At 39.5% G+C, this 17335-nt stretch overlaps 2 protein-coding genes across 15 annotated transcripts in view; one reads left to right on the top strand and one right to left on the bottom strand.

Annotated features, from left to right (window-relative positions):
- IL36G (interleukin 36 gamma) overlaps positions 1-17335 on the top strand; it is a 172844-nt gene that overhangs the window by 3900 nt on the left and 151609 nt on the right. For 5 of the 13 annotated variants that reach the window (XR_013554722.2, XR_009616412.3, XR_009616414.3 and 2 more), the window contains exons 2-3: positions 11789-11958; positions 15620-15805. Coding sequence is in view for 1 of the 13 variants with exons in the window: in XM_078444700.2 (XP_078300826.1) it covers positions 15804-15805 (2 nt within the window). In the remaining 12 variants the exon portion in view is untranslated. Of the gene's footprint in view, positions 1-11788; positions 11959-15619; positions 15806-16249; positions 17330-17335 lie in introns of those variants that run through there. The other 8 variants (XM_078444702.2, XM_078444703.2, XM_078444701.2 and 5 more) reach the window with 4 other exon arrangements.
- IL1A (interleukin 1 alpha) lies at positions 4971-14743 on the bottom strand. Of its 2 annotated transcripts, none has more exons than XM_060655041.3 (7): positions 14497-14743; positions 13824-13878; positions 12816-12864; positions 11837-12059; positions 9870-10043; positions 8611-8732; positions 4971-6139 (listed from the first exon to the last, which is right to left on the bottom strand). In XM_060655041.3, exons 2-7 carry the CDS (start codon positions 13868-13870, stop codon positions 5942-5944), a joined length of 813 nt encoding a protein of 270 aa, XP_060511024.1. In that variant the 5' UTR covers positions 13871-13878; positions 14497-14743; the 3' UTR covers positions 4971-5941. The 2 variants fall into 2 exon arrangements, with proteins under 2 accessions (XP_060511024.1, XP_060511028.1); XM_060655045.3 differs by lacking the exon at positions 14497-14743 and adding an exon at positions 14288-14471.

The raw sequence follows: 17335 nt of genomic DNA on the forward strand, positions 1-17335 counted from the left end.
GAGAGAGAGAGGGAGAGGACTCAAATAAATGAAAATGTAAGTGAAGAGGAGGGGCTCCTTGGTGGCTCAATCAGTTAAGCGTCTGACTCTTGATTTTGGCTCAGGTCATGATCTTATCATTGTGAGATTGAGCCCCCTGTCAGGGTCTGTGCTGGGCATGGAGCCTGCTTATGATTCTCTCTCTCTCCCTCTGTCCACCCCCTGCCCCCTTTGCACGTTCTCTTTCTCTCAAAAAAAAAATTATTAAGAAGTGAAGAGGAGACATTACAACTGATACGGCAGAAATACAAAAGAACAATTACATGCCAATAAATTGAGCAACTAAGAGAAATGGATAGATTCCTAGAAAATAGACAATATATCAAGACTGAATCATGAAGAAATAGAAATTCTAAACAGATCAATTCCTAGTGAGGAGATTAAATCAGTTATTAAATCCGCCTCCCCCCTGCCCAACACCAAAAAAAAAAAGAGAAAAGTCTAAGACTAGATGGCTTCACTGGTGAATTCTACCAAACATTTAAAGAAGAATTAATACCAATCCTTCTCAGGCTCTTCTGGAAGATACAAGAGGATGGAACACTTCCAAACTCATTTTATGAGGCCAGCATTCCCCTGATATCAAAACCAGACAAGGGCACTAGAAGAAAATAAAATTATAGGCCAATATCCCTGATGAACATAGATGCAAAAATCCTCGACAAAATATTAGCAAACTGATTTCAACAGTACATTAAAAGGATCATAAGCCATGATCAAGTAGGATTTATTCCAGGGATGCAAGGATGGTTCAACATCTTTAAATAAACTAATGTGATATACCACATATGATCATCTCGATAGATGCAGAAAAAGCATTTGACAAACTTCAATATCCATTCATGCTAAAAAATCTCAACAAACTGGGTATAGAAGTGTATCTCAACATAATAAATGACAAGCCCAAATCATACAAGTATAACATCATACTCAGTGGTGAAAAGCTGAAAGCGTTCCCTCTAAGATCAGGAACAAGACAAGGATGCCCACTCTCATTTTTATTCAACATAGTATCAGAAGCCCTAGCCAGAACAATGAAGCATAAATAAAAGGCATCCATGTCACAAAGGAAGAAATAAAATGGTCTCTATTTGCAGATGACATGATATTATATATAGAAAACTCTAAAGACTCTACCAAGAAAACTGTTAGAAACAATAGATGAATTCAGTAAATTTACAGCATAAAAACCAATATACATAAATCATTTGCATTTCTATATACTAACAATGAACTATCAGAAAGATAAATTAAGAAAACAGTTCCATTTACAATAGCATCAATGGGGTACCTGGGTGACTCAGTTGGTTAAGTGTCCAACTTTTGATTTTGGGTCAGATCATGTTATCACAATTTGTGAGTGTGAGCCTTGTGTTGGGCTCTGTGCTGACAGTGCAGAGCCTGCTTGGGATTGTCTGTCTCCCTCTCTCTTTGCCCTTACTCTGATATCTCTTCCTCTCTCAAAAAGAATAAATGAACCCTTAAAAAAATTTTTTTTAATGTTTATTCATTTTTCAAGAGACAGAGAGAAACAGAGCATGAGCAGGGGAGGGGCAGAGAGAGAAGGAGACACAGAACCCGAAGCAGGATCCAGGCTCTGAGCTGTAAGCACAGAGCCCGATGCGGGGCTTGAACCCATGAACCATGAGATCATGAACTGAGCCAAAGTTGGATGCTCAACTGAATGAGCCACCCAGGCACCCCAATAATCCCCCGCTTTTTTTCTTTTAAAAAGAGTAAAATAGGAATAAATTTAATGAAGGCGGTGAAAGATCTGTACACTGAAAACTGTAAGACATTGATAAAAGAAATTGAAGAAGACACAAATAAGTAGAAAGATATCCCATATTCATAGATTGGAAGAATTAATATTGTAAAGTTTCACATTTTCATTTCAGACTACAATACAAAGCTATAGTAATCAAAACAGTATGGTAGTGGTATAAAAACATATAGACCAATACAAAAAAATTGAGAACCCAGAAATAAACCCATACATATATGGCCAATTACTTTTTGAGAAAGGAGCCAAGAATATACAATGGGGAAAGGACAGTCTTTTTAATACCTGGTGTTGGGAAACTAGACCCCTATCCTATGCCATAAATGAAAATCAACTCAAAATGAATTAAATACTTAAATTTAAGACCTGTAACTGTAACACTCCTAAAAGAAAACAGGAAAACAGGAAGTAAGTTCTTTGGCATCAGTGTTGGAAATAACTTTTTGGATATGGCACTAAAGCAGAGGCAGCAAAAGCAAAAATAAACAAGTGAGACTACATCAAACTAAAACTGCACAGCTAAAGAAACCATCAATAAAATGAAAAGGCAGCTGACAGAATGGGAGGAAATATTTGTGAACCATCTACCTGATAAAGGGTTGATATTTAAAATATATAGAGAGCACATACAACTCAATAGCAAAAAACCAAACATTCCAATTAAATGGGCAGAGCAACTGAATAGACACTTTTCCAAAGAAGATATACATATGGTGAACAGAACGTGAAAAGATGCTCAACATCACCAATCATCAGGGAAACGCAAATCAAAACCACAAAGAGACATCAACCTCACAGCTGTTAGCATGGCTGTCATCAAAAAGACAAGAGAGGGGCATCTGGGTGGCTCGTTCGTTAGGCATCTGTTGATTTTGGCTCAGGTCATGGTCTCACAGTTCTGTAAGATCAAGCTCTGTGCTGACAGCACACAGCCTGCTTGGGATTCTCTCTCTCCCTCTCTCTCTACCCCTCCCTCTCCCTCTGCCCCCCTCCTGCTTGCGTCCTCCCCTCTCAGATAGTGAAAAATAAACATTTAAAAAAAAAAGACAAGAGAAAGCAAGAGGTTGGCAAGGATATGGAGAAAAGGGAACTCTTGTGCCATGCTGTTGGGAATATAAATTGCTTCAGCTGCTATAGAAACCCGTATAGAGGTTCCTCAAAAAACTAAAAATAAAACTACCATGTGATCCAGGATTTCCATTTCTAGGTAAAAAGCTAAAGGAAATGAAACAAGATATCAAAGAGATAATCTGCACTTTCATATTTATTGCAGCATTATTTACAATAGCCAGGATATGGAAACAACCGAAATGTCCATCAATGGATAAAGGAAACATTTTATATAATGCGGTGTATATAAATTGATGTATACCTTTCCATAATTATTTAAATACAGATTGTATGTATTTTAAATTTTTTTTTTTTCAACGTTTTTTATTTATTTTTGGGACAGAGAGAGACAGAGCATGAACAGGGGAGGGGCAGAGAGAGAGGGAGACACAGAATCGGAAACAGGCTCCAGGCTCCGAGCCATCAGCCCAGAGCCTGACGCGGGGCTCGAACTCACGGACCACGAGATCTTGACCTGGCTGAAGTCGGACGCTTAACCGACTACGCCACCCAGGCGCCCCAGATTGTATGTATTTTAAATGAAAATAGGATCACACTGTGAAAATGTTCATAACCTATTCTTTATACTCCGCAATATACTATAAACAAAAATCTCACCAAATGTCACAAATGTCTGTTACAAATGTCACAAAGCTAAGAGGAAGAGCCAGTATATTAAAAAAATTAGAATCTGGAACAATCTAGAAAGAACAAGCTAAATTAACAAGAATAATTTTAACAGGGATACATTTAAAGTTTTGAATTTAGGTTGAGGACCTATAGGTATGAATTGCCTACAAACACTGAATCAACAATGTCACTTGCTTTCCAACAGCTAATGTCAATTTCTAACAAAACCATGATATCTAAAATAGGAAGGACAAGATCCCACTTACAGGCTGTGTTAGTCTGAGCCACCCATGCGCCCTGGGAATATTATCATTCTAAGTACCATTTGTGCATAGTGGCAAGCTAACAAAGGGGAGAGAAAAACCATAAAACTTGGTTTGGTTTTATAAAGTAACACTAATTAGGGTTATTTATGTGAAGTTTTATCATTTGTTCCTAATTACCATGCATTAAAATAATGATTAAGACAGTAAATAATTGTGTCAGACTTATGTTTTTGTAAGTTTTATTCAATTATGATTTATAATAATGGATCAGTCCTTATTTTTGATAGAAATTTAACACTATAGTTTGATCACAACTTGTAGAACCTTGTTGAAGGAACATTGCTTACATTCCGGAAAAGAAAGTTTAGATTAACAGTTGTCTCGCGGTCACCAAAGTTAAGTTTATCCCTCTTTAGCTAGTAGGACTTGATAGCAGGTGAAATTGAATGACACAAGCATGCTAAGCAAGTTTAAAAGTAGAGGATTGAAAGATTGTCAATGATCAGCACAAGATATTAATATAAATTTATTATCATAATTATAGAGCTTCCAGGTACTACAAAAAGCAAGACTTAGACCAAAGTGCCTTAGTGTGAATAAATAAAACTATTTAGCCTGAAAAACATTCTTTACTGTTGTTAAGGATGATCAGTCATACTCCAAGAATACAAATAATTGCCATAAATAAAATAACATGTTATAATTATCTTAAAAATATATTCATAAATATATATGTACATAAATAATAAATACTTTACACTTGACTTCTTGAGGCTCAAAATTTTCATTCAAAAAGCATTTTACTAAACTGATCTCATTGATTGGCATAAAATACTGTTGAGGCAGGAAAGGTATAAGTATCACCCCCTCCATTTTGAAGATAACCAAACTAAGTCCCAGAAACTTATAGTATTTGATTAAGGGTCCATCAGCAATTTAAAGGCAAGCAGTTGGAATGAAATCCTGGGCAAATGGCTTCTCATTCCAACTGCTGTGTGGGTATTTCTTATGCCTCACTTACTTAACCCATATGTAATATGGGTAGAGTCTTTTTGGTAGCCATATCAAGTAGCCCTAGTTCTCCCAAGATTGTTATGAAGAAGAATAATTAAATTGATTGGTGGTTTGCAAAGTATAGGGTGTTCTTTTTTTTTTTTTTTTTAATTTACATCCAAATTAGTTAGCATATAGTGCAACAATGATTTCAGGAGTAGATTCCTTAGTGCCCCTTACCCATTTAGCCCATCCCCCTTCCCACAACCCCTCCAGTAACCCTCTGTTTGTTCTCCATATTTATGAGTCTCTTCTGTTTTGTCCCCCTCCCTGTTTTTATATTCTTTTTGTTTCCCTTCCCTTATATTCATCTGTTTTGTCTCTTAAAGTCCTCATATGAGTGAAGGCAAAAATGTTTGTCCTTCTCTGACTGACTAATTTCACTTAGCATAATACCCTCCAGTTCCATCCACGTAGTTGCAAATGGCAAGGTTTCATTTTTTTTGATTGCCAAATAATACTCCATTGTATATATATACACCACATTTTCTTTATCCATTCATCCATCGATGGACATTTGGGCTCTTTCCATACGTTGGCTATTGTCGATAGTGCTGCTATAAACATGGGGATGCATGTGTCCCTTTGAAACAGCACACCTGTATCCCTTGGATAAATGCCTAGTAGTGCAGTTGCTGGGTCGTAGGGTAGTTCTATTTTTAGTTTTTTGAGGACCCTCCATACTGTTTCCAGAGTGGCTGCACCAGATTGCATTCCCACCAACAATGCAAAAGAGATCCTGTTTCCCCGCATCCTCGCCAACATCTGTCGTTGCCTGAGTTGTTCATGTTAGCCATTCTGACAGGTGTCAGGTGGTATCTCATAGTGGTTTTGATTTGTATTTCAAGTATAGGGTATTCTTTAAATAACAAACAACATTATATGTTGATGTTGGTTCCATTAGAGCTTGCTCACTCTCTTACAAAGAGAGTAAACATTCATTTAGAATTACAAAGGCTCAGCACATGCTCATCAAGTGACTAAGAGTAAAAGATTTGACTCCTCCATGTACATAGTACATATGGACTGTAAACACTTCACAAGTAAGTAGACTCCAGAGTCAAGACTGGGTTTCCAGTATCTGAAAGTCAGTGACAGAGGGTAGCCCTCTTGCCATGTGCACCAGTTTTTCTTCCCGTGTGGCAATGAACAACTTTGGATGGGCAACTGATTTGAAGTAGTTCTTACTGCCATGACGTTCCCAGAAGAAGAGAAGGTTGGTCTCATCTCTGATGGTTTTGGGTGTCTCAGGCATCTCCTGTAATTAGGAGAACAGAGATATGTTAGAAAACAAGATTCTAGACAAAGAACTGAAGTGCAATCCCTTGACATTTGGCCTTTGTAAGAAATATAGCACTTTAGGACTGTGACTCTGTAATGTGATGATAGGTTCTTCACTCATTTGTTCATTCAGCAAGCATCTATTACATGCCTGTTAGATGTATGGCCAGTCTACACCATATACACACTTAATAGCTAACTTCCTTAAGTAACTGGAGAGAAATCCAAATTATTCATGAGGATTGCCAATGACAGTCGTGTCTTACTGTATCCTGGAAGGTAGGGTAGAACATTGTTCTTGTCCTGCCTTCAACATAAGCATAAGGCATTTTGCATAAAATCTGAGCACTAGCAATTCTGAGACCTCTAAACATTTTGACCTCTAAGTGTGCTGATCATATCTTTGGAAAAATAATTTATTATTAGAGATGTTTATCTCCATATTTAAGCTAACAATTAAAAGTTTAAAAAACCCAAAACACACACACACACACACACACACACACACACACACACACACACACATTTCCAAGTGTAACAGCAACTAACTCCATGACAATTGCGATCTCTTTAGACTGTACTATTCTTGCGAGTATGAATAGAATCTAATAATACTTTCATGGAAAAGTAAAATTCAAATTTCAACTTGATATGCTTCTTCTGTGCTCTTTTTAATCTAAAGCAACCGATTATATTGGGGCACCTGGGTGGCTCAGTCAGTTAAGCGTCCGACTTCAGCTCAGGTCACGATCTCACCGACCTTGAGTTCGAGCCCCGCGTTGGGTTCTGGGCTGATGGCTCGGAGACTGGAGCCTGCTTCCGGTTCTGTGTCTCCCTCTCTATCTGCCCCTCCCCCATTCATGCTTTGTCTCTCTCTGTCTCAAAAATAAATAAAACATTAAAAAAAAAAATAAAGCAACCGATTATCCTTTTGAGGTTTCCTTGGAGTTTTCAATGCCAACAAGGAATTTATTTCCCAAACTCATTCCTCTCCTACTTTTTCCCCATCTAAGTAAATGTATTTTCTCTCCTACCTCCTGTTGCTTCTATCTCTGAAACATAACCGTTTCTGTCTACTTCTTTTTATCTGCCTCACCACCCCCAGTTCCATGATTGTTATTATTACCTCCTATTTGAGCTTTGTGCTTTCTTCATTGCCTTCTTGGTGATCTATTCTCTAGTTTAGAAAATATAAGTGAGGTCGGGACACTTCCCTATTTGAAACTTTTTAATGACTTTTCATTGTACCTCAAATGAAACCCAAATGCAAGGCTCCACAAACACTAGCCTCTGCTTATCTTTCCTCCTTCTCACAGTGCCTCAGTTCTACAATGTTCCTTCTGGTCTCTGAAGGTGGCCTTTAAACTCTTGAAGGTATAGAGCCCAGATGCACTCAGATCCCTCTGTTTAGAATGCCCATGTTTACCTGCCCCCTTGCAAGGCATGCTCCTATCAGATCTCACAGGGAGCTCTGCTCTTGCCTCCCTATGTAAAGAGTACTCTCCCATTTTTCTCTATCTCAGCACCCTTTTCATTTGCTTTACAGCATCTTTTACTTTTTGCTGGTTTTTTTGGCTTGTCTACTGTCTGTGTCCCCCAGAAGAACAACTTCTATAAGGCTAGGGATTTTGGCTCACCACGGTCTACGTAGCTGTTGGCACTATGTTTGAAAAATAGAAGGCTCTCAATAAATGATGCCTGTTGAATGAATTCATGAAGGAAGATACTGCCCTCGTCTGTAGATATCATTTTTACCTCACTTAACCCACGTGGAGAAATACATGCACCCACAAAAATCCTGGTTGGAGTTGGGGGTTTGCATTATACATTTACTAAATAAGAGTCACCTCCTATCAGTGGAGAAAACATCTAAAGGCTATCGTGGGTGTGTGTGTGTCTGTATGCTTGAGGGAAAGGTGGTAGTGGAGATGGGGCTGGGATGAGGGATAATGCTGGCACCCATGAAGAGAGAGAGGCAATAGAGTCAAAGGCCAGGGCTTCAGTCTTGGCTCCCAGATTTTTGCTTGTGCCCAAAGGCAGGTGATTCATACTGTCTGCTCCTAGTTGGCTTTTTTGAGTTTCTTAGAAGCAGGCCCCATTGTCCTAAGGCCTACCATCATATAGCTCAGATGGTAGAGTTCAAGATGGATAGAATAAATGGATGCCCTGGGATGGGAAGTGACTAGGATCAGGTAGGGTAAGGAAAAAGAAGGAAGAAGGTAATTTCCCTTTTATTCACTCTTGCCATTTTTACCTTCTCATAGATCCTGCATAGAAGCGCCTCTGGGGATAGGTGAGAAGTAGCAGGTAGGGGCAGGTGGACAGGTGGAAACTGTGGTAGGAAGAGAAGAGGACTGTGCCACCGTGCTAGGGGTGTCTGTCTATTGGAATCAGTCACAAACATATGGGATGTAAATGGAGGTCAATTGGAGACTGAGGACGACTGACCTTTAGCAATACAGGCTCATCTTCATTTTGAGCACTCACAAACAGTCGAGTTTTTGAGATTCTGAGAGTCACAGGAAGTTTAGAATCTTCTTTTGATGTATAAGCCCCCATGTCAAATTTCACTGGCAAAGAAAAAAGCCAAAAAAGAAAGTAAATCCATTGTACTTGAATAAAATCCCATGTTATGTAAATTGTGTGTGTGTGTGTGTGTGTGTGTGTGTGTGTGTGTGTGTGTAGTTAGGTCCCCAACTATGATGTAAACACTAGAATGAAATTCCATAGATCTTTGTATCCTTCACAATGTCTGCCGCTTTTACTGGACAGGTAAATACTTGGTTGATGTCTTCAGAATTTTCTATGTTGAATGAATGCTTGGGGGCTATTTGTTGAATCTCTTGTAATTACATTAGTGGGACAAGACCCTTCAACTTGTGAGCCCATGAGTTCATTATAACCTAAAGTGGAGGGGTTTGAGGAAGCTGATACGATCATGTTACTAGTGCTAGTGAAAAGTAGTTGTTTTCCTCAGAGAACAGTGCTTAATAAGAGTTGGATAATTATTCACCCCTAGGAACCTAAGAGTTCCTTTTTTGGGATATGCTCCAAAGAAATAACCTCCTAGGGAAAAATTATATATACAATAATCTTTGCAATAGAATTACTTGGAGCAAACCTAAGGGACCAGCATAGCAACATGATTGAATATTCCAGTGCCATTAAAATGGCAAATATATATACTATTTCAATATGTGGGAAGATTACCTGAGATAATATTAAGTAGGAAAATAGAACACAAAATAATTTGTAAATGTCTGAGTGGAAAGTATGTTTTCTGAAGTATGTCCAATTAGAAGGAGCCCCGTTTGTTTATTGCCAAATAGCCCGTGTGGAGCTCTGAAAATAATTTTGTATGCCGATGACATGTCCTGAAGCTAAAATATGTACAACATGGAAATTGGATTTGTGTGGCTAAGTTTCTTGGACACTAAGTTTCATCCTCCCCAAAATATTCTCAGCTTATTGGATGTTTCGCTTCACAGTTATGTTATCAGAGATGATGACTCTTTTTAGTTGGTGCTTATTTCTCAGTTTGATCAGCAGGCTTTCTAATGGAGAGTGATTGCCCCTCATTGGCTTCTGGGTAACTTTGGGTAAGTCATTTCATATTTCTGGGAGTCAGTTTCCTCATCTTTAAAACTGAGGAGAAGACTATCTAAGAGATACTACATCAGAAAGCTTACTACTCAGTGCCCACTTACCTGCATCATCCAGATTCTGTAATGCAGCGGCTGCGAGGTATTTTCCCCCTGCTTTTCGAATTACACTTTGACTGAGGTTGTCATTCAGGATGAATTGGGATTTGATGATCTTCTGATAGTTGTATTTTTCACTGCTATAGAAGTTGGGTGCTACTGATCTGGGCTTCATGATTTCTAAAACCATTATCACAAGCTCAGATTGATGTCTTTGTACAAACACAGATGATATTTCTACTCTAATACAAGCATCAAAAGTAGCTACGGAAGAGACATTAAGAATATTCCAACCCAGATGAAGAAACAGAGAGAAGTGAAGCCACCCAGTCAGCGGAGTTGGTTCTAGGATTATCTTTGTGATTACTTATTTCTTTTTAAACTTCAACTCCTTAGGCAGTATTTTTTTTAAAAAGAGATCATTTGTGAAGTATTTTCATTTTGGTTGTTTGGAGGTTTCTAAGAAACCAGGAAGACTGCTAACATTCACCATCTATATTTTTCAAATGAATATACTCTGAGAAAAAATGAATATGTTAAGAATTCTATGTCACTGGACATGCAGGTCTAAATGTCTACCCCCCTTTCTGAATAGTGGATATATCAGTAGCTTCACAAATCCTCATGGCTCTGAGTAAGTTTACATCTAGTAATCTATTCCAAGGAAATAAATAGTGATAAAAACGAAGATTTACTGGGGCTTCTGGGTGGCTTAGTCAGTTAAGCATCCATCTGTTTTCAGCTCAGGTTATTATTTCATGGTTCATGAGTTTGAGCCCCATGTCGGGTTCTGTGCTGACAGCACAGAGCCTGCTTGGGATTCTCTCTTTCTCCCTCTCTCTGCCCCTCCCCTGCTCTCTCTCTCCAAATAAATAAGTAAACTTTTTAAAAAAAAGTAAAAAAAAAAATGACGATTTATTGATATGGATGTTCATTGTTATATTACTTATAATGTTGAAAAATTGGTACTCTAGAATGCCCTTGATATATTGCTAAGTGAAAAAAGCTGAATATAAAATTGTATATGATATAATCCTAATAATTGTTCATATGTGTGTATGTACCTAGGAGAGACTTTAAGGAACATACCATAGTGGTGGCAGTGGTAAACTCTTAGCATGAACTATTTTTATTTTCTGTTTTACATTTTCTTGTATCTTCCAGTTTTCTGGCTGAATGTGTATTAGGGTTTACCTGTTATCTTAAAAAGCTATTATCTGAAAAATATTGGGCTTATGTTTCATGTAGAGGTTTGTATAGTAGACGCGTGGGAGAATAGTCCTAAGTGTTATAATCAGAACTGAATTTGGTTTAAAGCTCTCCCGCTTACACACTGTGTGACTTACCTAACTGAGCTTAGTTTCCTCATCTGTCAAACGAGAATGTAAGATTGTCATAAAGTGTAGAGATAATGCAGCCATTAATCAATTAGCAGTATTGGTAGTATTAACAAAGGTAGTAGCAAGTAGGAGGAATAGGAGTAGGGGTAATGGCAATACCTAACATTTAGTGGGTATTTCCATGCCAGGCATTATTCTAGTCCAGCAGCTTGCAAGTATTGACTCATTTAATTTTAACAAGTAGGGACTCTGATCATCTCCATTTTACAGTAGAGGAAACTGAAGCACAGAAAGGTTAAGTGACTTGCCCAATGGGGACAGAGTTATTATCTGGAGGAATGTAGCTTGTAAATAGTCACCTACTAACAGTATATGACAGCTTTCTGCCATAAGGATAAAAGCTACATGACCTTTATCTATAAGCCCATGAGGAAGTATTCTATAGACTCAGACCACTGCTGCTCCCTCCCTACTGGAGAAGGATGAAAGTATCTTCTCCTTCCTTGTAGTTACCAGACTAATGCCTGGTTGCCCTCTTGTTACTGATTCTAGGTTTTATTTTCTCCTGTGCTCTGTTGTCTCCAGGTTCTTAAAAATGGAAAACAAAGATATTATTTGCACTTGACTTCTTACCTTCTTCTACTTCGTTTGCAATGGCTTCCAGGTCATCAGCAGTGAGGAATTGATTTAAACTCAACCGCCTCTTCTTCAGAATCTTCCCATTGGCTACCACCATCACTACACTCTCCTTGAGGGTAAGCTGGGATGTCTTGGAGGTTTCAGAAGTACTCGGAGACATAAATTTATCTGTACAGTCCTCATGAAGTGGGTCATAGCTTGCATCATAGAAGGATTTCTATGAGGAAGGAACATGGAAACTGAGGGGCTGCATATGGTCATAGGATGAGATCCCTTTCAGTAGAAGTTGTATTCAGTAGACTTGGTGGAAGGGTCTCTATTTCATCAGTCTTCTCCCCGCTTCCCTCTCTTCTTCCCTCCCTCCCCAAACTCTCCTCTTTTTCTACCTCCCTCCCACCTTTCCCTAGGAAAGTCTGTTGAGAATGGACAGTGCCATCAACTGTCAGTGTAGAGAGGCAGTTGATCTCACATAGGAGGGAGAGTTGCAGGTCTCTGAACCTCTAGTAAGGGTGAAACCAAAACATCGAGGATTCAAGTTATTGCTGTTTTGTTCTGGTAGAAAAAATACTGCATAAGAATGGCAATCCTGTGAGCCATCTGGGTGGCTCAGCTGGTTAAGCCTCCAGCTCTTGGTTTTGACTCAGGTCGTGATCTCATAGTTCACGGTACTCTGGAATGCCCTTGATGTATTGCTAGTGAAAAAAGCTGAATATAAAATTATATATGATATAATCCTAATAATTGTTCTTATGTGTGTATGTACCTAGAAGAGACTTTAAGGAACATACCATAGTGGTGGCAGTGGTTAACTCTTAGTATGATCTATTTTTATTTTCTGGGATGGTTTCTCTCTCTCTCTGCTCCTCCCCTGCTCTCTCTCTCTCTGTCTCTCTCACACACACACACAAAACAAAAATAAATAAACTTAAAAAAAAAGAATAGCAATCCCATAAGAATTACATCATTTTCTTACCTGATTCAGAGTGAGATGGTCAACTTCAGAATTGTATTCTTCATTTTCACTGCCAAACAAGATAATGAGAATGTAATTCTGTGTTTTACATCACTGCAGTCACCAGGCAATGTATTTTAGTGACCACATTAGCTTTGGGTAACAGACACCTGGTCATTACTGTCATCTAAGAAAATTAAGGACTTCTATACATTTACGTACATGTATACAGTAATTTGTGACTCACTAATTTGGAATTAGGAATCATCGGGACAGGCCTTGAACTTTGTCTATAAAAATGGGCCTTGGCTAACAAATTGAAGAGTTCTAGTTGAATTTCAGGGAAAAATGTTAACCTCCTCAAAAAAGAAATGCTTTCGAGGCACCTTATTTTAATTTTAGCCAAATAGGTCATGTGTTACACATTGCTTTCATGTGTTCACTAAAATAAATTTAATAGTTTATACTTGGGAACTAGTATAGCAACATTTTGATAGCCTAGTTTGTGTTAGTGTATATTAACAGGTAATGGGAATACCATGTTTGTTTAAAGTATTCTTTAAATTTTATTCACTTACCCTACTCTTATGTCTGAATGAGGTTAGACTGTGTATGTGCATTCACATGCTAAAATTGCTGTTTAGCCATTGCCCGTTCCAGATTGAGATCCAGAAGTTTTCCTGAGAATGGTTTTTCTCTCTGGCAGTCCATGAAAACCCAATACTGTATCAGAGCATGTGAACTTGACTGAGGCTGTGTCTAAGTAGATGTTGAAATTCACTAAGACACAGCAGACTGTAAAAATAGTTTTTCTGAAAAGGTGGCCTCCCTGTTAGTGCCATCTTAGTTTAACATGTGGGGTACCTACTGTTTCTGGATCTTCACTGAACCTGCCCTGACTTCAGCAGTAGGACACATCTCTATACTTTTGCCAGTCGGGCTCCATGCTACTTACTGTTAACTCTGAGGTGGATTCTCATGTACCTGGATCCCTTCATTAAATCATAAGAGATAGAATTGATTTCCTACCTGTAACAGTTCTTCAGGTCTTCAAAGAGGTCAGGAACTTTGGCCATCTTGACTTCTGCAACAGAGAATACCAGTGGCCGTCAGCCTAGCAGCCACTGAACCAAATGCCAGAAAAGGGAGCCACCTGTGCTTTGTGCTTCTTGAGAAACCTAATGAATGACTTAGCCCACAGTCAGCATTTTCCCCATTCTTCTTTTCACTCCCTTGAGTTATTTGCAAACGTATCTGCCTCCTCTACTGGATTATTAACTTCTTTTAGAAACTTGGTAGTTTTATGTGCCCAACCCAATACACTGTACACAGTAGGCATTCAATGAAAACTTGGATAAATTAAAGAAAAACCCCCCACAAGAATGAGGTATTTGCCTTGCATAGATGCAAGAGAGAGAGTTGGAAATTTCCAGTTTTCTCCTAATAGTTTGGTAGTCCAGATTCCCTCCAAAGGAAGGCTCAGCTGTTCTCACCAGTGCCCTCATATGAAGCCAATTCCCTCAGTTCCCCATCAACAGGAAGAATTCTTCTCTGAAATCTGACTGTGATTCTAACTCACACACCAAACCAAGGAAGAAAGGAAGGAAGAGGCTTAATCTTCAGAGAAGGCGGTTTGAGAGACAACAGCCAAGAAGAAAAGCAAAATATATTTTAAAAGTCAAAGATGTGATAAGGACAATACCTTTGCTGATTCAAGCGCCAATGAAATGACTCCCTCTCTGCCTGGAGACTTGGCCCTTGTCAGGCTTCTTGGCCTTTTGTCTTCTTGAAGTAGGCGTGGTCTGTGTGCGTCACCCGGGAATTTACAGGGAAGAATTGTTTTGTATGTTTTTTATGTTCCTTTAACGGGAAACTGGCCAAAATACTGACGCACTGCGTACTTGGTAGTAGTGTTGCTGTAGAGATTCCGGGAGTTTCTAACTTGGTTTAAGTTAGAGAAGTTTCATTTATTGAACTAATTCAATGAAACTAATAAGTTTCATTTATTTATTGCTTTGTTCTGAACAGTTGTAAGCATGCGGTCTTAGAAAAAGGGAAGAAGGGCAGGAAATGTAAAAACGTACGGTGGGGAGGAGGGGAGAACTCCTAAAATCAGACTTCTAGATGGCTGGAGTTGGAAAGGAGCTTGGGAGCTGTGGCTTGTGTTTTAGCTAAATTTGTTTTTTTGTACCTCAGGGCTGAGTATGAATTGATGGACTGCTTGGCAGCCTCTGGCAGATGAGGGTTGGCTCTGAGAGAAGATGATCTGTCTCTTCTGGAGAGGGAGGTTTGGTTGAATAGGCATAAATCATTCTCAGTGTCAGGAGACAGCCTCCTGGTTGGGGCAGGGTAGGGGAGAGAAAAATGATACCCACAGAAGTCTTAATCTTCTTACTCCTCTGAATACCGTTAACCCATTTCCTACCAAAGTGACAGCTTTAGGAGAGAACTCTCTGCACTGGCCATGTTATAGCAAAGTGCCCCTCCATCAGGGCCCAAAGAGAAGTTTGATCTTTTCTAGAATTAACCTAAGGAGTGTGACTCAGGAAATATGGGCAAGGCCCCGGCCAAAAGCTGGTGGCTGGATTTGAGAATGGAGGTTGAGGGAAGGGGAGGGGACTCAGCTACGACACTACATCAGTGTTGCCTGGCTGTTATTATCAAAGACTTTTTGGGTATCCTGAGACTGGCCCGGTTCAGGTGATAGAACACCACATTCTTGGCAGATAAATGTTGAAGGTATCCTGGTTGGAGCTTAAGCCATGTAAGTTTTGTTTTATTTTGTTTTGTTTTGTTTTTTAAACGTTTATTTATTTTTGAGACAGAGAGAGACAGAGCACGAACAGGGGAGGGTCAGAGAGAGAGGAAGACACAGAATCCGAAGCAGGCTCCAGGCTCTGAGCTGTCAGCACAAAGGCCGACGCTGGGCTCGAACCCACAGACCACAAGATCATGACCTGAGCTGAAGTCGGACGCTCAACAGACTGAGCCACCCAGGCGCCCCAAGCCATGTAAGTTTTAAATAAAGAAAATGGATGGAAAAAGAGGGTAGAGAAGGGGAGCAAAAGGTAAAGAGAGAAAGACGAGGCACTGCCAAGTAACGTGGCATGAAAAGGCAAAACAGCTCAGAACTGGGAGGAAGGTGGCTTGTGTGAGTTGGATAAAATGTTTTCTCTGGTCTCGTTTCATGGTAAGTAATGGAGTTGGTTTACATGATCATTAAGGTCTATCCTAAGTGCAAAATCTCTGATTCTGATTCTATTGCCTGTCCAGATCCTCTTGGTCATAGACCCGGTGTCACAATAGCTATAAACAAGAGCCACAGAACTGATGTGTCCTGGATGTAGGCAATGTAAATTTAGGACCAGACTGGGGCAGATCTTGGGTGTCTCAGGGTGGATCCTTCTTTGAATGGTGACGGTAGCCAATTCTCTACATCTGTGGTTCTCCTTCAGGCAACACAGTCCTGGTTATTCCCTCTGCCTCCTGGAGATCTTGTGAGGACTATTACTAAGAAACAATTGCAAAGCACACTGTGAGTGTGGACTGCTATGGAGATGCAACTAAACAAAAATAGTAACAATGTTAATGATGGCTCTGTCATTTGGGAAGCTGTATAGTCATCATTGTAACGCTTTCGTTCACTGAAGGAAATATAGTTCTTATGAAAATATTGGCTTGAAAATTCAACAGGGAGGACATTTTCAGGTGAAGACCTCGCTTGAAACCCTGCAGATATTTAGTTTCTGGGAGTAACGTATAGCACTTGTTTGGTAATCCAGGAAAACATCCTTGGTTCTACCATTAGTGGTAACGCCCATCCTGTCCTATGCCCCTCCTCTGTTGTAGACAATGAGAATGGCCCAGTTTCTAGACAGCCAATTCAGATTGAGGTTTCACTTAACTTTTTCCTTCCTATGACCTTTTTTGGAAACTGGCTTTTATTTATTTATTTAAAAAAATTTTTTTTTTCTTTTAACGTTTATTTATTTTTGAGACAGAGAGAGACAGAGCATGAACAGGGGAGGGGCAGAGAGAGAGGGAGACACAGAATCTGAAACGGGCTCCAGGCTCTGAATTGTCCGCACAGAGCCCGACGCGGGGCTCAAACTCATGGACCACGAGATCATGACCTGAGCCGAAGTCGGACGCGTAACCGACCGAGCCACCCAGGTGCCCCGGAAACTGGCTTTTAAAGGAAGAACAAAGTGGGTGAGGTTTAGAGAGTAAGAAGTCCTCACTTTTTGGGGGGAACTTACTTTTCTGTTTGCGTGTACCAAGACTGACTTGTAAGTAAGTCTGACCACCAGATCATCCTCCTAGGGAGAGAAACCTGCTAGGTAGAGCTCTATGGGAGCCTGGGAGTTTAGGGGGGCTGTCCTGTGACGGGGACCTTGGGGCTTTAAGTACCCATCTCTTGACCCTGAGGAGGCTTCAAAAACTCTTCTTTAGTCATTTTCACTTACATCATTCAGAAAAAAGAAATTTATTCTGTACTTATTCTGTGCCAGAGTCTTTGTTAGATCAGCATTTTTCTTCCA

This window comes from Panthera onca, chromosome A3 (genome assembly GCF_046562875.1).
Source record: "Panthera onca isolate mPanOnc1 chromosome A3, mPanOnc1 haplotype 2, whole genome shotgun sequence".
NCBI lineage: Eukaryota > Metazoa > Chordata > Mammalia > Carnivora > Felidae > Panthera > Panthera onca.